The 19,296-nt window shown below is 40.8% G+C and overlaps 1 protein-coding gene across 1 annotated transcript in view; it reads right to left on the reverse strand.

Annotated features, from left to right (window-relative positions):
* LOC111870733 (sarcosine dehydrogenase, mitochondrial) overlaps positions 1–19,296 on the reverse strand; it is a 39,417-nt gene that overhangs the window by 3,637 nt on the left and 16,484 nt on the right. The window contains exons 12-16 of the mRNA XM_023863241.2: positions 11,366–11,614; positions 10,441–10,589; positions 8,853–9,109; positions 4,373–4,535; positions 3,228–3,335 (exon numbers count right to left, since the gene is read on the reverse strand). Coding sequence (XP_023719009.1) covers positions 3,228–3,335; positions 4,373–4,535; positions 8,853–9,109; positions 10,441–10,589; positions 11,366–11,614 — 926 coding nt within the window. The remainder of the gene's footprint in view (positions 1–3,227; positions 3,336–4,372; positions 4,536–8,852; positions 9,110–10,440; positions 10,590–11,365; positions 11,615–19,296) is intronic.

Raw genomic sequence — 19,296 nt, forward strand, 5'->3', positions numbered from 1 at the left:
GATAAATTCATTATACGGAGTGTTTCGTCCACGAGTGCAAGTAGTGAAAGCACTGAGCCCGAAAAAAAGAAACAAAAATTAGTACACCGGCAGTATAGTGATAATTACTTATCTTACGGTTTTTTTTTGTGTGGTGATAAAACGTGCCCAATCCCCGAGTGTATCGTTTGTGGTGAAAAACTCAGCAATACTGCTATGGTTCCCACTAAATTGAAACGACATTTGTCAACAAAACATTCTTCTCTATCAAGCAAAGGTCTCAATTATTTTCGTCGCTTGTTGGAACAAAACAAAAAACAAATACGTTGATGACTGCGACAGTACGCGTGTCATAAAAAGTACAGGAAGCAAGTTATAAGGTAGCCGAAATTATCGCAAAGGCCAAAAAACCACACACAATAGCTGAAACGTTGTTAATGCCTGCTTGTAAAGAGATGGTGAAAATAGTCCTGGGTTCAGACGCTGCCAGTGAAATTTAAAAAATTCCTCTCTCTGCTGACACAATCAGTCGCCGAGTTATTGAAATGTCCAGTGACACTGAAGCCATTATGAAGGAGAAAATCAACAGCAGTCAGAAGTTCTCGCATCAGATCGATGAGTCCACCGATATTAGCGGTCACGCACAACTTCTTGCTTACATTCGATACATGGATGGAGATGTAATTGCAACAACTTTCTTTTTTTGCAAAGAACTTCCCGAGCGAGCCACCGGTGAAGAAGTATTTCGTGTCACTAATGAATATGTGTTACGTAATGAATTAAAATGGAAGGATTGCGTTAGTGTTTGTACAGACGGAGCCGCTTCTATGACAGGCCGTGTTAAAGGATTTGTTGCTAAAGCACGCAAAGTAAATCCTAACATACGATGCGATCATTGTCTCATTCGCCGCAAAGCCATTGTTGCTAAGTCTTTGCAATCTTCTCTGAAAGTTGTGCTGGACGAAGTAGTATAAGTCGTGAACCTCATCAAATCGCGGCCCCTAAATTCGGGGCTTTTTTCCGTTTTGTGTCAGGAAATGGAATCAGAACACACTACACTCCTACTACATACAGAAGTACGGTGGTTATCACGAGGAAAAGTGTTGACTCGAATATTTGAACTTAATGAGGAGGTACGTGCATTTTTGACTGTTGAGGGGCATGAGTACGCGGATTTATTTGTAGATGATGAATGGATATGTAAGTTGGCGTATCTTTCTGATATTTTCGTACACTTGAACGAGCTGAACAGAAAGATGCAAGGTAGGAACGAAAATATTCTAATATGGATAAGATACAAGGATTTGTAAATAAGCTGAATTTGTGGATACAGAGAATTTCAGATGGGTCGTTTGAGATGTTCCCGACTGTATGGTCACTTGCTGACGGCAATAAAGTGGTGATGGACACAATTAGAGAACATTTAGAAATGCTGCAGCAGAAATTCAATAAGTATTTCGGAGAGAGTGTACAAGATTTCGACTGGGTTCGTGATCCATTCGTTGTGAATTCAGACCATCTTCCAATTAATATACAAGAGGAACTCGTAGATTTAAAAGCAGACAGAACATTGAAACTAAAACTTCTCGAAGTGCCTTTGGATACGTTTTGGTTGGCAATAAGGAGTGAATACCCGGCTATCTCCGAGATGGCAGTTAATGTGTTACTGCCATTTTCAACTACATATTTGTGTGAACTGGGCTTCTCGACATTAACTGAAATTAAGACATCAAAGATGGAGCGGCTTAAATCCATCTATGAAGAAATGAGACTTTCGTTGTCAACGATTCCACCACGGATCAGTCGCCTGTGTGCAGCTACACAGGCGCAAGTGTCATATTGAAGGTATGAGTAGAATTACTGTACATTTACTTTAATAGCAATAAAGTGCATTTTCCACACTCTACGGTGAATTAAAGTACATTAATTGTTAATAAACGCAGGAGTTGATTTCTGTGATAATAAAATAACAATATAATAATATTATAGTAACAAGTTGATCGCCTTACGTATTTATATTAATTGTCTGATATCAAGCGCTTTTGAGGGGAATAACATTTTGGTGTGCCGTGTTGAGTCATGGATACGTCATGGTGTGCCGCAAGTAGAAAAAGGTTGCGGAACACTAGTATAATGCATTAATATTATAGTACATGCCCAGACTCTCATATATGGCATTCCACAGTCCAGCACATCATCTTCTGTGTTTCCTGTACTTATTTTCTTGTACAGATATCTTAAAATTGCATACAATGACTTAAGCATTTTGGTATCGTAATATATTGCAGCCTTCGTAGTCTAGAGGTAACGTTCCCACCTCATGACTCGTAGTACGCGGGTTCAAATACCCGGCGGAGGTCGTCGAAATTTTAAGGGCGGAAAAATTCAGGGAACAAGTCCTCCGGGAGGGACTTTAAGCCGTGGGTCCCGTGTCATAGCTTTACGGCATGTAAAAGAACCTCATATCTCCAAAGGAGGTCACTGAGCCAAATTAACGGACGTTCCCCGCCCAACAGCAGTCTCTAATACCTCTGGTAGATGGGGGAAGCATTATAGATACCTCCCAGCTAGTAGAGCCGGTCTCGCTGGCTGGGCGGGACTGATGGTAAGCACCAGTACCGGTAGGATATAGAGACTGGTAGAAATCATAGAGGGAAGCACAGTGGACCAATACAGGTCTCAGTGCATGGGGAAACCCACCCTCTCCAATAACTAACTAACTATCTTAATATATTATCATGTGTTAGAGACTCAACAGGGTTTTGGATTGGATATTAGGCTTATTGACCACTATACAACACAACTTGTAATTACACTTAATTACAGCGCCATCACTAATTTCCACACTTTACAAATCACTGGTGCATATGGACAGGCGTTTTCAGTCTGTTACAGTCTCCAATAGCCGTTTCCTGGTTAGGGCTCATAATAATGGCTATTCCTCTGCTTCCAGGCTCAAGTCCTCTTTGAATGGCAGCTCCCTTCCAATTGAAATATTCTTGCTTCAGTTTCTAATAGTACGTCTTTTGTTGCACGCATATCCATTGCCAGGGGAGCCATTTCTAGGCAATGGCTCTGGTATAATTCCTTATCTTGCGGTCATTGCATCATAATGGTTCTACATGCTGCAATATTAACCACCCATGGTTTTGAAGACACACTGGTTTGGCTCCAGTCCATTCCCAAGTGTGTCAGATTCGAGAGGCCCAAACTGCTCAACTATAAAAGCAACAGCAAATCCTACTTACCCTTGTCCTATACTAGCACCCAAGCCATAGCCATACTCTCCTCGCCGAAGGTACCCTACTACTTGGTCATCTCTCCAAATGGCTTCCAGACCCCATATTCGAATTTGTCTGAAAATTGAAGTAGGATTTATGACTTCTGCCTGGAACCTCTTATTTTCAATTGTGAAAGAGAGAAGCTGGGTGTTAACCAATAGGGAGCAACCGTGTGGTAAGCAAAGAGAGATGTCATGAAAACAGGTGATGAAAGCCAAAGTCATGTATTACACTCCAGCAGCAAAAGCCTAAGGACAAGAACAGAAACTCATGTTTACATAATACAGAGATTATTAAAAAGAAAGACTCAGTAAAGTAAAAATTATTCTTATAGAATTTTTATTATTGTGTCACATCATGAACCTTTTGCTGGGAGTCAAATTCTATTCTATGAGGTTTGTTCAAATGAAACGAGTTCAAGGATTGTAATGGGGAAAGGAGTAGATGTTAAAAATAGTCCCCATGGGCAGTGAGACATGGATACCCACTGATGGACCCACAAGCCAATGGATCCCCTCTGCAAAGAGTGTACAGCCCTTTTGCACTTTTGTGAGTGGGCCAAATGTGCAAACAGGTTTCATCTAAACAATCCTCATATATTACAAAAACCCTGAGAGTTATGTAAGTGGGGGACATAGCCCTCCAGGTTGGGGCAGTCTCAAATCTGAGACAGTAAAATATGTCCAAGAGTCCAGAGGGACTCAGACCCAAGAATAACTGCAATGGCAAGTGCCAGCAGCAACTACTGTAAATGACAGACCCATCCTCTCTTCAGGGAGGGTGCCACACATCAATAAACCCACAAATGTCAGACAGTAACAAAAATATGGTCATGGCCCCAGATGGATGGTTAACACCAAGAAACACTGGCTCACTGACCATCAATCATAACATAATTTTGACTCTTGACTTTGCTAGCAAAACACATCTATATAAACATACAAATTTTCAAAAATTAATTTTTCATATTAAGGGGTGCTCAAAACATGCACATCCATTAAAATGTCATGATGAATTTTTTTCAGTTACAATGATCTCTAATACTCTGTATATGAAAAAGTAAAAGTCATGTGTAAATTAGTGACGTGTGTCATGGTTACTACTGCACTTACTCTCGAAGTTGGAAGAATGCCAGTTTTTTCTTCAATCCCTTTTGCTTGATCAGATCCAGAGCATCCTTACCGACATAATCACCCTCATCTCGGCAAATGAAATCCATTCCTGCTTCTAATGGATTGTCATCAGTCCGCAAGTCAGCATTCCATAAGTGGTAACCTGTTATCAGCATTATTAATTGAGTAAAGAAAAAAGGCACCACAAGAACATGTCAGACATGTAATGAAACATGTTGAACATTATGATAAAGATATTACTTAGCATTTGCACTTTGTATCAATTGCACATTGTTCACAATGCCCACACAGACAAAGCATTCTCTCTTTGACTGCTTGAACACTGGGATCATGGGTTCAATTTTTCTGTTTTTTCATTGTTCTGTATACACAGAGGTCTTGTGTTTGTCCAATCCCCTGACTGAGGAGTCCTATTAAATTTCCAAGAAAATTATAGTTTTGGAAGTTAATTCTGATTCAAAACAGGCCAGCAAGGCTAAAGAAGGAGAAGAAATTGTATGATGAACTGTCTGGTAAATTATCATCTTCCATCTTTGCTTTTATTGATTTAATGGCCATGTTTCATAATTTTAAACATTGTTTCCATAATTGGCATAAAAAACTGTAGCTTTGAAACAGTCTCATGTGATTGAGTGACTTTAGATGGGGTTTGGATTGGTAACTGGATTTACTGAACACTTACAGACCCTAACTACAGGTAACTACAGCACTGATGCTATTTCACACACTCTACAATTCACTACAACGTGCACTATGCCTTCTGTCCGCTGTGTCTTTACCAGTCATCACTGGGTAACAGCTTCCAACATCGCAGATCCCTCAGCTTCCATGTTTGTGTCCTTATGGGCTGGCAACTGTCTCACAACTCAGCATTGCTATGCAGCGACTTACAACAATGAGGGCTTCTCCATCTCCCATACTTCCACCAGGAGAGACTGTCTCACAGCAGCCTCACATTCGGACTGGTCTGTATGCCTGTAGACTCTCTAGACTTCTCTCTGGATTCAACTGTGTTTATATTCTCCAGATATAGTCTCTGCATGGCCCCACAGAGAACACTGCTCCCCATAATTCCTCTACTGTTGTATGCATAATTGTTACTACAGTGATGTTGCATTTCATGTTACATTGTTACATCACTGTTTACTGTGCCATAACTTAGCAATGGATGTCTCTTCTGGCTAAACTGTTCTGGCTTTCAGAAGACATGCAGCAATATATCTGCGACAGTAGTAGATAATACTGTAATGGATTTGATCAATGCGTTGCCAGGCAGCAGCTCTGTAAACACGGTACATTATGCAACAAAAGAAAGACTGTATCTCAGTGAAGGAATGTATATATAGCCTGTTGCTAGGCAACATTCAGCGCACCAATGGACTGATGGATATCACATGACATGTTTTCTGTGTGATCTGCATCATTAACAATAGAACTGCATTTCCTATGTGGTCCGCGCTGTGGCTATATAATGAGAGCTGCGAGCCGTAGGTTACAGAGTGAATTGGAACTAGAAGTGACAGTGACACTGACAGTGAGTGAGTACCAGACTCCTGAGTTCTGAGTTCTCAGCAGGATACAGCCATGGAAATTTCGTCGACTTGCAAAGACTTAAAGTGTGATTAAAATACTTTACTCATGTCTAATATTTGGAGAGATTTGAAGCGCTAGTTCCTGTGTTTTAATTGTGTTACCAGGAGAGGACTAGTGTGTGTAAATCAGCAATAGCATTGTATTTAAATGTGATCAAGAAAGATTGTAACTGAAGTGCCAATAAATTAAATCATCCAAACTAGAACCAATCATTTTCGTTGTGCATACACCCCTACAGATGACAATACTGTAAGTATAGCAGTTGAGTTCCCAACTGGTTTCATTTTAAAAATTCTACACATGGTGAAAAAATGCTGACAGAATGATTACTTATACCCAAATTGTGGTTATGTTATTTCTGAATATTAAGAATTACAGGCAACAGGGACAAACAATAATTTAAAATTACTAGACATGGATACTTGCTTCTCTCACACAGTCAGGTTTTCATTCACCTTTATTTAAGGGCTTTCCATGCTGGAAATGCAATGGGCTTATTCCAAATTTTGTGGTTATCACAACAACAAAAAGACTGCTTTCTTCATAGTCACCGCCATGAAAACCTCAAATCTTACAACAAAAAGACTCTTCCTAGCAAACTCTGTTTTTGTTACAAATGATGCAGCCTATCACAATTTTCACCCCAAGACAGGATCAAAGTTTTCAAGCCTGTAATGGATGTATATGAAAATGCATGCTCTACAGTATGCTAGTACCTAGACGGTCCCACTGTTCCTCTGTTCCTGCTACTGATTCTCCTAGTCCATCATCATCCTAGCACTCCTTTCCAAGCTTCATGCCAAACCTTGGGAGGGTTGGAAGGGAAGGTGCAAACATATTCACGTTAGTGAAAACAGCCACCATTCTTGCAATGTAAATACCAAAACATCCATCTGACTGATCTTTTTGTGAAATGCTAATGGTTGCCCCCATACCTGTGCCTGTACTCCATATAATTTTATTTCATACTACAAAATATACAAACTGGACAGTCGCATCAAATTATTGACACCAAAATGAACTAGATATTACAGAAGAACGCAATCTTCTGGGATGTGGTGCCATGGAGATCTTGTGTGAACCGACATTTCAGAGGAACGTATCGCTTCCATCTTCAGGGTAGAAAATCCGTGAGTAAAGAACCAGCATGAGCAGGTGGCTGCCACATCACAGAAGACAGCATTCTTCATAGTCACTGCCGTGAAAACCTCAGATCTTACATAGATATTACAGTAGCAACATTTGTTTATTTGCACAGATGTTAATGCTACATGTTTCGACTTTTCTTTAGATCATCTTCAGACATACATGAAACAAAAGTGATAAGCCTTTGAGTATTTTAACGTGTTAATATGGATCCATATTTTATATTAATAGGTTTTATATCACAATCTTTAATTCAAATTTTGATCAAATAAATATATACACCTATATTATTGATATTTATGTTATTACCTATATTAAATTGAATAGCTAAAAAATAATAAATAATTAAAAACAAATATTATGCATGTATTTCTGTGGTCTGTCACTAGCATATGGATTTGGGAGTCTAATTATGCACTTATTTCATACTGACTACAGGCTGGACAACCAAGGGGTTGGAGTCCCGGTAGGGTCTAGACTTTTCTCTTTTCCAATCATCCAGACAGGCTCTGGGGCCCACACAGCTTCCTATCAAATGAGTACTGGGGACAATTTCCCTGGGGGTAAAGGGGACAGGGCATGAAGCTGACCACTCACCTCCATCTAGTGGCAAGGTCAACAAGACATGGATCCATACATCCACTCCCTCATACATCCTCATGGCATCATGATTAGTTAGTTAAGCAGAGGAACAACTTTATTTTATTTTATTCATAATAAATGACAGGTAACAAAGAGCACTATCTTCTGTGATGTCACACCATGTAGTACAGTAGATGTTCAGTTACAAGTTTGAGGAAAATACTGTTTCCATCATCAGAGTTTAAGATATTCTAAGCAAGCAGTGGACTTTTTGCTGGATTCTTTATCAATGATTCCTTAGAATATCAACTTTGAAGATGATGGCAACACATTCCTTGAAAACATCAGTGAACTTCTATTGCACTACACAGCATAGAAAAAAGTACTTTTTCATAGTTATCACTGTAACAATCTCAATTCCAACAAAAGATAGATAGGTAAGAATGCCATGAAACAAGAACAAAGACAATTTAATTAGATGTTGTTTATTATAAGCATCTTACTATTGTGCATAATTTACTTAAATGTCTAAGCGTGCATGCCCCATGCCAACCCTTACTCTTATTCTCTTTCAACACCTGGTTTCATTTGTATCTGAGAGAACCCAGTTCGAGTCACAGTTTGACACTTCTCTGACTGAATATTTTCTTGGAGTTCTTCAGTGTGTCCAAGCCTCAACCATCTCTTTCTAAATCCTTATCCATTCTCAATTCATGTTCATCTCTTCACCTTATCTGATGCTGTATAACATATGCAATTGAAACAGATCTGTAACATAACCTAAAAAAAACAGACTACCCCAAGAGTATCTAGAAATATTTTGTTGTTACTGTCTTTTATTATTTTGTCAGTGGGGTGGGATGAGCCCCTTGGTACTTAGGCGACAAGGGGGCTCAATGCATCCCTGACAATAGATGAGTATGGAACACAGGTGGAATGATAATTATCAGGAGAATGTTGAATGGCCTTGGAAAAAACTGACTCAGTGTCACTTCATTCACCATAAATTCCACAGTGACTCCTGGGATTAAACTAAGGCCTCCACAACGAAAGGCCAGTGACTGCTGGAATTATGGGCACATCCAAAAAGCTTAATAAGATTACTTTCATCATGAGGGGAAGTATGAATTTAGCTTACCTTTCTCATTGTTGAGAGAATGCAAAGCCCTGTATCCCGCATGCTTTAGACCGTATTTCTTTCCATGCTCCCAGATAGCTTTATAGACTGGAACACATGAGTCCCACGGGATATGAAGCTCCCATCCAAGTTCTCCAACAGAACTGATTCGCACTGCCCGGCACAAGTGTCCTGCCACTTTAACCAGCTGAGTTGTAGAATATGGAAATTCTTCATCATTTAAACCTACATTCATCAATGGCTGAAGCACATCACGGCTAAAAGGAAATGAAAACAGCATACGACATTCATTTTCTGTGTAATCCATATATGATATGATATCATATTACATGGATATTACATGGATATTACATATCCATGATATGTAATCAATTTCAGACTTCACTAATCTCTAACAGATGAGCCATGTCGGTAAGTGGTGCAGTGATTGGCTACGGGCTGGACGCACAAGGAGTCAGGTTCTGATTCTCACCATAGTCCAGACTGGTTCTGGGTCCTACCCACTGTTTAACAAGGGCCCTTTCTAGGGCATGAAGCTGACCACTCATCTCCACCAAGCAGTGAGGTTAAGAAACACCATACCTCCACTCCCCCATGTCTTCATGTCGTGGTATTTAATTAAGTACAAGAACAACCTGGAGCTGGAATAACTAGCCTCCTATCCAATGGGTAGTTGGGGTTCTTTCCCCTGGGGCTAAAGCAGCAGAAGTGTGAAGCTGACAGCTGGCCACCTCCATCTAGTGCCAAGGGCAAGAGAGTTGGCATAGCTTAACTAATTAAGCACAGGGACGAATTTACCTCTCTTTTTACAATAACAACCTTACATTTAATTTTATTAATTTCTAATATAAAACCTGATATGCTTCTTATCAATGTAGTTTACAATAACAAACATTTTTATAGGAGTAATATTCATGTTTCAGGTCCTCTGGTTTAGAATCCTCCAATTCTTAAAATATGCAGTTGCAGGACTTGTCCTAAGTACTTTCAGTTGCTGTCTTCAGTGTGTACCAGTACAAACTTCTCTTGAATATATAAAATCCTTTTATTTGGTGGTCAACCATTTCTGCCTGACTGTTTTTGTATGGTCATTATGTGACCATGTTCATTTTTTGCTGCATTCACACTACTAAAGAGTACCTATAAAACTAGAAACATTATAGCGGACACTACATGAAAACCTACAGATATTTATATGTATATCTCCTGTTCAACTAGCTAAATATGTTCTGGAGCGAAAATTCCTCATAAAAGAAATGTCAGAATGCCATACTGTTGTGTCCTACCAGAAAAATACGTATAGCATTTATTTTAGACATTAGGAAGAATTTCATAAATGTTGTAGGTATTTCTTAAATTTACCTCACCGCGGGATTCCAATGTGCCTTTCATGACTGACAACTGTAAACATGAAACAGGCTTCATGTGACGTCAGTTCCAAATAAAACTTGTCTCATGGTCACTGTGTGTGTGTGTTTGTGCATAACCTGGTTATGTTCTGCATGTTGGATTCACATAAACCAAGGAATTTATACTTCAACCCAATACATTAGGCTCCTAAAGTAATTCAGTGGAACAAACAACAAACCTGTATGGTCCTTGAACAGAGAGTACTCCAATCTTCTCTGACAGATCTGTGAGGCCAACTGTGAAATTCTTTTCACTCAGTATATTGTGAATGTGTGCCCAAGAATGGTATGAGGACAGTCCATTGGTAACAATGTAGAAACCTCGACCCTGAGAGAATAAATCATATGAACAGAACATGTCTCTTCTTATGATTCTTCAGTTCAATGATTGCAGATTTTAAAGCAGTGGTTATATGTTACTGCTTCTTCCACATGTCAGCTTGCTTAGCAGGAGATGGGGGACCATCAAGGCCTCATGCTGCCTATCTGTGCATACCCCTGTCACAAACATGTGCATAGCTCTGTACTCTTCACTCATCTTGATTCTGGTTTTGTGACTTATTTAACGACACTCTCAGTAACTCATGACCGCATAGCACCAAAGGACAAGTGTGAATAATAAATTGGAAATGATATGGAAGAAGTTGTCATGGAAAGGCGCTAATCCAGCATTTCCCTGGAGAGACTGAGGAAACCCATGAAGAACTTTAGTCATGATAATTGACTTCCAGCTGGGACTGAAACTGAGAACTTCCTACATACATGTTGGAAGCATTATCATCTGAGCTAACTTGCTCGATTATACTAAATGTCTAAATGTAGGGCAGCCATAACTGTTAAAGTAATGTGCAGTTATTGAGTAGAGGTTTGAATGTGATTCAAATTCTCATTCCCAATCTTCCTTTTATTAGGTACCTAAGCAAACTTCAATTTTTAAATCTGAATGTCATTCCTTATTTAGAGGTTCAATACACTGTAATACTGACAAAGAAAGCAACTTTATCCTGGACAAAGAGCAAGTACTTCTACAGAGAACATCAATACAAAACTTTTGAGGATAGAAATATAAATTAAAGTGTCCAACTTTCTGGCAGGTAAACCAACCTTGAAGATGGGATCTGCAAGTCCTCCAGTTCCAGTTTCTATAGCGCTGACAGTGACGTCTGCCTCAACTCCAGCTTTAGAATTCAGCAGACAGGTGTACACTGTCTTGCCAATTGGATCACGTGTATTGGCAGTGAACAGCCAGTCTGCTGCCTTCTGGGCTTCAGGTCCACACATGTACAGTTTTCCAAAGTGTGACATGTCAAAAAGAGCAACTTGCTCACGACATGCCAGACATTCCTCACCGATCTGGCAGATAAAGGAAAAAAATATTTCATCATCATCATCATCATCATTGTCACAATTGGCAAAACAGCCCTTTTTGAGCCACAGCTTTCCTTAGAAAATACTGCCAGACACGTCTGAATTAGACAATCCAGTTTTCACTCCTCTGGATTTTGCAACAATAATTTTTTACAGAGCAACGTCATCAGCCTTGCATCCTACCTGCCAACTTGGAAGACCAGGTCCATGTATTTATGTCCCCTAGTGACAGGGTGGCACAGTTATACCCCCAGGTACTGACTTCCCTTTTCATCACCTTCTATGACTCACAAGGCTATGGTGGAGGTATTCCAATCTTCCTCCACATGGGGGAGAAAATATTTCATACACAAATATTACTCAAATATCCAGTACTTCCTGATCAAAGACCTATAGAAAGAAACATTCAAATTAAGATATTTGTTGTCGTGTATGAATACAAAGTAGTCTGTGACATTTGAGGCTTTCACGGCGGTGACTATGAAGAAAGCAGTCTTCTGGGATTTGGCACCGTGTATATGTGGTGGANACCGTTTCTCACGGTGTTGTCGCTTGCAGAATTCTTAACTTTTTCTTCTACCCTGAAGATGGGGGCGATACGTTCCTCCGAAACGTCGGTTAACACCACATATACACGGTGCCAAATCCCAGAAGACTGCTTTCTTCATAGTCTGTGACAGTTCAGTCGCTGTAAAGTGATTAATTATGATGACTGGGGATCTGATTCCTGGTATGGACAAGGAAAAATGTGTCATCATGTTAACAAGAGTCCAGCAGCCCCACCATTTCTGATAAAATGAGTACCAGGAACTTTTCTAGTTCATTCAAAGCAAAATGTGCATAAGTATGCCTACTAGTTTACCATGTCTATCTGGCCCCATATAAAACCCAAGACCTACTTATCAGATTTTTCATGAAATTTGATACTGACTTTGCAGTCTCCTGGGTTGTCACACAATCTGGTTCATTAAGTCTGTACTAACATTTTTGAATGAACATAATGCTGTGGGATTGTCGATGTTCTAAATGACAGCCATGTAGAACTGTAACAATTGTATATATATAATTGTATAAATTGAAGGAACAGAATACCTGTGAAGCTATGTGGAATGTTCGAAAGTTGGCTGGCCCTCAAAAGGGCAGTTTGTTCCACCGTGAGTGCGCTGGCAGAATTTGCTCCTTCGTAGTAGGCCAAGTCTTATGGCCGTTCAGCTGGCCTGTCTGGCCTGTGATGTAGTTTTGCATGCACCGGTAGAAACAGTTGCCTACGGTGTGGTTGCAGGAGTTGCGGCAGCTGTGTTAGTTGCCTGGTTGCAGTGAAGGGCTGACGACTCTGATGACTGATCGCTCTGAACTGAATGTGATCACTGACCATTGCGTCAAAGTCAAAGTCATGTTGCAACTATGGTCAGTCAGTCTGTCTGTCTTGGTGTCGAGCCCCAGCTGGGGCTCATGACCAGATGTTTTCTTCTTTGTGAAAGTTGCTGTCCTGTCTATTGGGGGCGCCCTCTCTGACGAGAGGTTGGGTCTGTAATTTGTCAGTCATAGTCAGTCCATTGTCAGTATTTACATATATTTACAATTTAATTCTAGACTTAATTTCTATTTCTATGTACTATATATACAAGGCCTCTGTCAGTCCAGGCTCAGTACAGCAGATTATGTCCTATTTCTAGATGTATTCGCTACCACGGCAGTCTATTCACTTGAACGGTCATGTGCCTGACCGCCGCCAAGTTTAAGCCTCTTATACTTTCTGTGGCGGGCTTCGCCTTGTCCAATGTTGTGAACATTCTCATTTTCATGATTTTCTATGACTTCTGCTTGTTGCCTGCATAATATTATTATGTGATCATATACGTATGGGATTTTGAATGCCATGTGCAAATCGTGGACCAGTGTGCGCCTTGGAAAATTTCCAATGGTGCGGAGAACCTTCGTTTTGCAGGCGCTGCAATTTAATTAGATGGGTGTCTGCCGCAAACTCCCAGGCGGGACTAGCATAAGTCATTACAGACCTAATAAGAGCTTTGTGGAGGGTCAGTTTAATGTTAGCGCTCAGTCAACTAAGGCTACTCATGTGAACAGTCCATCTCTCGACAATATGTTGAGAGTAGTGACTGTAGTACAGCAGATTATGACAGAGGTCAGTGGTGCAGTGTCCGAGGAGGACAAAATAATGGCCATTACGAAAATTGTTCTAAACCTTATGAAACAAAATGGCCACTAGAGTTCATAGGCCCCTCAAAGTCATAGCATTTAATGCGAATGGCATTGGGAGGCAGCGCTATGAGCTCAGTAAACAGCTGCAAGACCTACACGTAGATGTGGCCCTGTTTTCAGAGACACATCTGAAACCTCATGAGAGGTTCTTTATTCCAAATTACCACTTTTATAGAATCGACTGCCACTCGGGCAGAAAAGGCGGAACTGCTGTTGCAGTAAGAAAAGGCATTCCCCATAACCATGTAGACCTAACACCCCTTGTTTCAGTAGAAGCTACAGGAGTCTGCATACCAATTGGAAATAGCGAAGTGCTGCTTGCAGGTGTTTATAAATCTCCAGGCAGAGCCCGGAATGATGCTGACATCACTGAGCTCCTAAGCTTTAGAGGTAAGTCTATTTTGGCGGGTGATTTGAATGCTAAGCACCCATTTTGGAATAGCAGAGTTTCAAACCCCTCAGGCTAGAAACTAATGGCTTTATTTGATACTAGCTGTACCCGGCCACGCGTTGCTGTGGCTCAGTCTGCTCGTTCTTCCCCAGTTTGATTTGCAATTACTCGTCGCACTGCTTCCGCTCCGCGAGTACAACGACTTAAGTTTGATCTTCTGCGAGGCATTATTTGGATGAACTAAAGCAGATCGATTGCACTGAGGAGGAAGAAAGAAAGTTATAACAAAAACATATAAAATTGCAAAACATTAAAAAAGGAAAGAACACGACCTGGAAAACAAAGAAGAAAAAAAATACTAACGAAATATTTCAATTCAAACGCAGATCAATCGACACAGCTCAATTCCACCGCCAATTGCACTGAAAAATAAGGAAAACAGTTAAGAAAACGAAACGAAACACAATGAAAGAAGAAAAACATAAACTATACTCACGAAATGAACGCTACGGTAAACGACACAGCTCAATGTGGATGTGACGTGTTGCACGCATCAGTAATGCATGTAGCCTGTTTGGGTATGTCACGCTACAAATAATTTTACGCCGTATTAATTATAGCGAATCTTTATTGTAATTCACTTGCACACTTTACAATTATCGCCACTTGCAGTTACTGGTTACACAATCTCTCGGCCAATACTTCTGTATCTCTTGGCGTCTAGGTTCCAACCTTCTTCAGCGGCCGCTGCTATGCAAATGAGCCCTTGTTATAACCGAGGAAATGCTGCTTTGCTGATTCCGCGATTCCTACGCAACGACCCATTGTTATTGCGTTGTCTCTGTGGGAACGCTCCGTGTATTCGTCGTAACCATGTAGATTTGATACAGTATAGCTATTGTTACTTCCTATGTAACGGTCTGTTCTAGCTTTCCATAGGGGTGAGTTTTCTGAATTCCAAATTCCAATTCCGTTTTTCAAAAGAAGCATGTTTTTACCTGTCACAGGTGTGACATCTATGTAATAGGTATATAAAAACACGCGCGTATTCGAATGCAACGTTGTGTCAAAATTTCGAAGCAATCGGTGAAGAACTTTCGGAGATCTTCGATCAGAGACAAACCAACAGTTACGTTTTTATTTGTATAGAAGAGTGAATTCGAAATTTCAGCACCACAGTGCCCCACTCATTATTCCCCTGCGGGAAATGGTGACGTGCTGGACATTGTGGTTCACAAAAATATCAGAGTGTCGGATGTCATCGTCTCTGATATTTTGGATTCAGATCACCTACCAATAGTATTCCACATACTGGATCACGTTAAGATCAGGAACCTTTCGGAACCTATTGAGAAATTTACAGATTTGGAGCGGTTTCAAAGCCTCGCTTCTGAATTAATATCACCTAAACTAGAAATTAAGTCAGGGGTAGAAGCCGATAAAGCGGCACGCGACTTTGCAGTCTCTATTGTTTCAGCTTATAGGTTGTCGACAAGTAAAGTTACAATTTCGGATATAAACAACGACCTATCTGGTCTAGATCGTTTGATAAAATATAAGCAGAGGCTATGAAAATTGTGGCAAGAAACCAGGGATCCTGCGTGTAAAACAGCAGTCAATTTGGTCACCAAATCAATCAGGCGAATGACCCGTAAAAAGGCACTTGAACGGTGGGAAACTAAAATAGGTAACGCTGAAGTCATTGCCATGGCCCATTGCGAAATCTCTCCTTAAGAGAGACGGACCAAGGGCACCAACTGCTATTCATGGTTCTTCTGGCCTTAAATTTTATCCTTCTGAAAAAGCCAACGAAATTGCCGACTATTTGAAAATTCAGTTCACTCCACATGACCTGTGCGATGAAAACCATGAACAGCGGGTGGAGGCTAGAGTTGAAGCTCTGTTGGAAACCGTAGACGACCACCTCCCTCAAAGGATCAGACCATGTGACGTTCAGAAATTAATAATGTCCCTGAAATTAAAAAAGGCCTGTGGATTTGAAGGCATCCCAAATGAATGCCTCAGGCACCTTCCAAGGCGACCATTGGTTCACCTAACTCATTTATTCAACCATTGTTTTCGGCTATCTCATTTTCCAAATACTTGGAAGGAAGCAAAAATAATAACTTTACCTAAACCGGGTAAAGACCCGAAATTTCCTCAAAATTTACGTCCGATCAGCCTCCTGTCCACGACAGGAAAACTATTCGAAAAAGCAATTTTGAAATTCCTCCGTAAACATATTGAAGAAAGAGGCCTGCTCAACGCATGTCAGTTTGGTTTTCGTGCACGTCACAGCACGACATTGCACTGTATGAGGCTGGCGGACCACGTGACCCTTAATTTCAACAATAAATTGTCTACGGCCGCAGTGTTCTTGGACATCGAAAAAGCCTTTGATACCACGTGGCACTCAGGCTTACTGTATAAGTTATCAAAATTGGAATTCTCGACCAGTTTGACCAAACTTATTGGGTCCTTTCTTTCTCAACCTAAATTCAGGATCTCGGTTGAAGGCGAAATGTCAACGCCAAGGGAAATGCAAGCAGGGGTGCCACAAGGTTCTGTCCTTTCCCCTACTCTTTTTAACTTGTACATAAATGATGCCCCCCAAACTCATGGTGTTCACCTGGCCCTCTTTGCAGATGACACCTGTCTATATGCGACAGATCCCAAGGAGGGTTTTATTGTTAGAAACTCCAGCGTGGTCTCAGCTCAATGGAGACCTGGTGTGAGCGCTGGAATACAAAAATTAATGAAGATAAGACTGGGGGGTCTACTTCTCTCGTGGTCTTCGACCGCCTGAGTCTTCTCTTACTCTAAATGGATGAAATATTCCATTTGTAAATAGTGCAAAATATCTAAATGTAATCTTCGATAAGAGAGTGACATGGAGATTACACATAGAAATGATCGAAGCCAAGGCCTTCAGAACATTCATTAGAGTNCCCATACGTATATGATCACATAATAATATTATGCAGGCAACAAGCAGAAGTCATAGAAAATCATGAAAATGAGAATGTTCACAACATTGGACAAGGCGAAGCCCGCCACAGAAAGTATAAGAGGCTTAAACTTGGCGGCGGTCAGGCACATGACCGTTCAAGTGAATAGACTGCCGTGGTAGCGAATACATCTAGAAATAGGACATAATCTGCTGTACTGAGCCTGGACTGACAGAGGCCTTGTATATATAGTACATAGAAATAGAAATTAAGTCTAGAATTAAATTGTAAATATATGTAAATACTGACAATGGACTGACTATGACTGACAAATTACAGACCCAACCTCTCGTCAGAGAGGGCGCCCCCAATAGACAGGACAGCAACTTTCACAAAGAAGAAAACATCTGGTCATGAGCCCCAGCTGGGGCTCGACACCAAGACAGACAGACTGACTGACCATAGTTGCAACATGACTTTGACTTTGACGCAATGGTCAGTGATCACATTCAGTTCAGAGCGATCAGTCATCAGAGTCGTCAGCCCTTCACTGCAACCAGGCAACTAACACAGCTGCCGCAACTCCTGCAACCACACCGTAGGCAACTGTTTCTACCGGTGCATGCAAAACTACATCACAGGCCAGACAGGCCAGCTGAACGGCCATAAGACTTGGCCTACTACGAAGGAGCAAATTCTGCCAGCGCACTCACGGTGGAACAAACTGCCCTTTTGAGGGCCAGCCAACTTTCGAACATTCCACATAGCTTCACAGGTATTCTGTTCCTTCAATTTATACAATTATATATATACAATTGTTACAGTTCTACATGGCTGTCATTTAGAACATCGACAATCCCACAGCATTATGTTCATTCAAAAATGTTAGTACAGACTTAATGAACCAGATTGTGTGACAACCCAGGAGACTGCAAAGTCAGTATCAAATTTCATGAAAAATCTGATAAGTAGGTCTTGGGTTTTATATGGGGCCAGATAGACATGGTAAACTAGTAGGCATACTTATGCACATTTTGCTTTGAATGAACTAGAAAAGTTCCTGGTACTCATTTTATCAGAAATGGTGGGGCTGCTGGACTCTTGTTAACATGATGACACATTTTTCCTGCAAAACAAAGGTTCTCCGCACCATTGGAAATTTTCCAAGGCGCACTCCAGTCCACGATTTGCACATGGCATTCCAAATCCCATACGTATATGATCACATAACAATATTATGCAGGCAACAAGCAGAAGTCATAGAAAGTCATGAAAATGAGAATGTTCGCAACATTGGACAAGGCGAAGCTAGCCACAGAAAGTATAAGGGGCTTAAACTTGGCGGCGGTCAGGCATACGACCGTTCAAGTGACTAGACCGCCGTGATAGTGATTACTACTAGAAATAGGACATAATCTGCTGTACAATGCCTGGATTGACATAGGCCTTGTATACATTGTACATAGAAGGAGTAAGTGTGGATTTGTAAATCAAGTAAATACAGACAGTGGACTTATTAATACAGAGTGACTGACAAATAACAGACCCGACCTCTCGTCAGAGAGGGCACCCCAAATGGACAGGACAGCATCTTTCACAAAGAAGAAAACATCTGGTCATTATCCCCAGCTGGGGCTCAACACGAAGACAGACACACTGATTGACCGTCAGTTGTAACATGACTTTGACTTTGACTCTGAATGTGATTGGTTAGTGCACGTGATGATCTACAGGTGGGTTCGACTTAGAGTGCTGTATAAGTATGAGCATAGCCAGCAATGTGTGGCAATGTGATATTGACCTAGGAGTGAGTGTTGTCTGTTATACTGGCGAAACAGCGTGTACGTATGTGGGATATTCCCACAATACCTTCATATTCCATTCCACACTGAGGCAATTATGTCCCTTCAAAATAGTACCACCCACTTACCAGACTACACAGCATAATACTACCAAGGATCAAACTTCAGGAATGAGAAGAAACCCACACTTTCTGAACTCTAGGTCCCGTGTGCTGACAATTATTCTCATGATCACCCTATTTCTTGTGGCAAAAGAAGGCTCCCTATTGATGTCACCACTTCAGATACAGGTTATACGTTCTT

The sequence above is a fragment of the Cryptotermes secundus genome, unplaced genomic scaffold, assembly GCF_002891405.2.
Source record: "Cryptotermes secundus unplaced genomic scaffold, Csec_1.0 scaffold204, whole genome shotgun sequence".
Lineage (NCBI taxonomy): Eukaryota > Metazoa > Arthropoda > Insecta > Blattodea > Kalotermitidae > Cryptotermes > Cryptotermes secundus.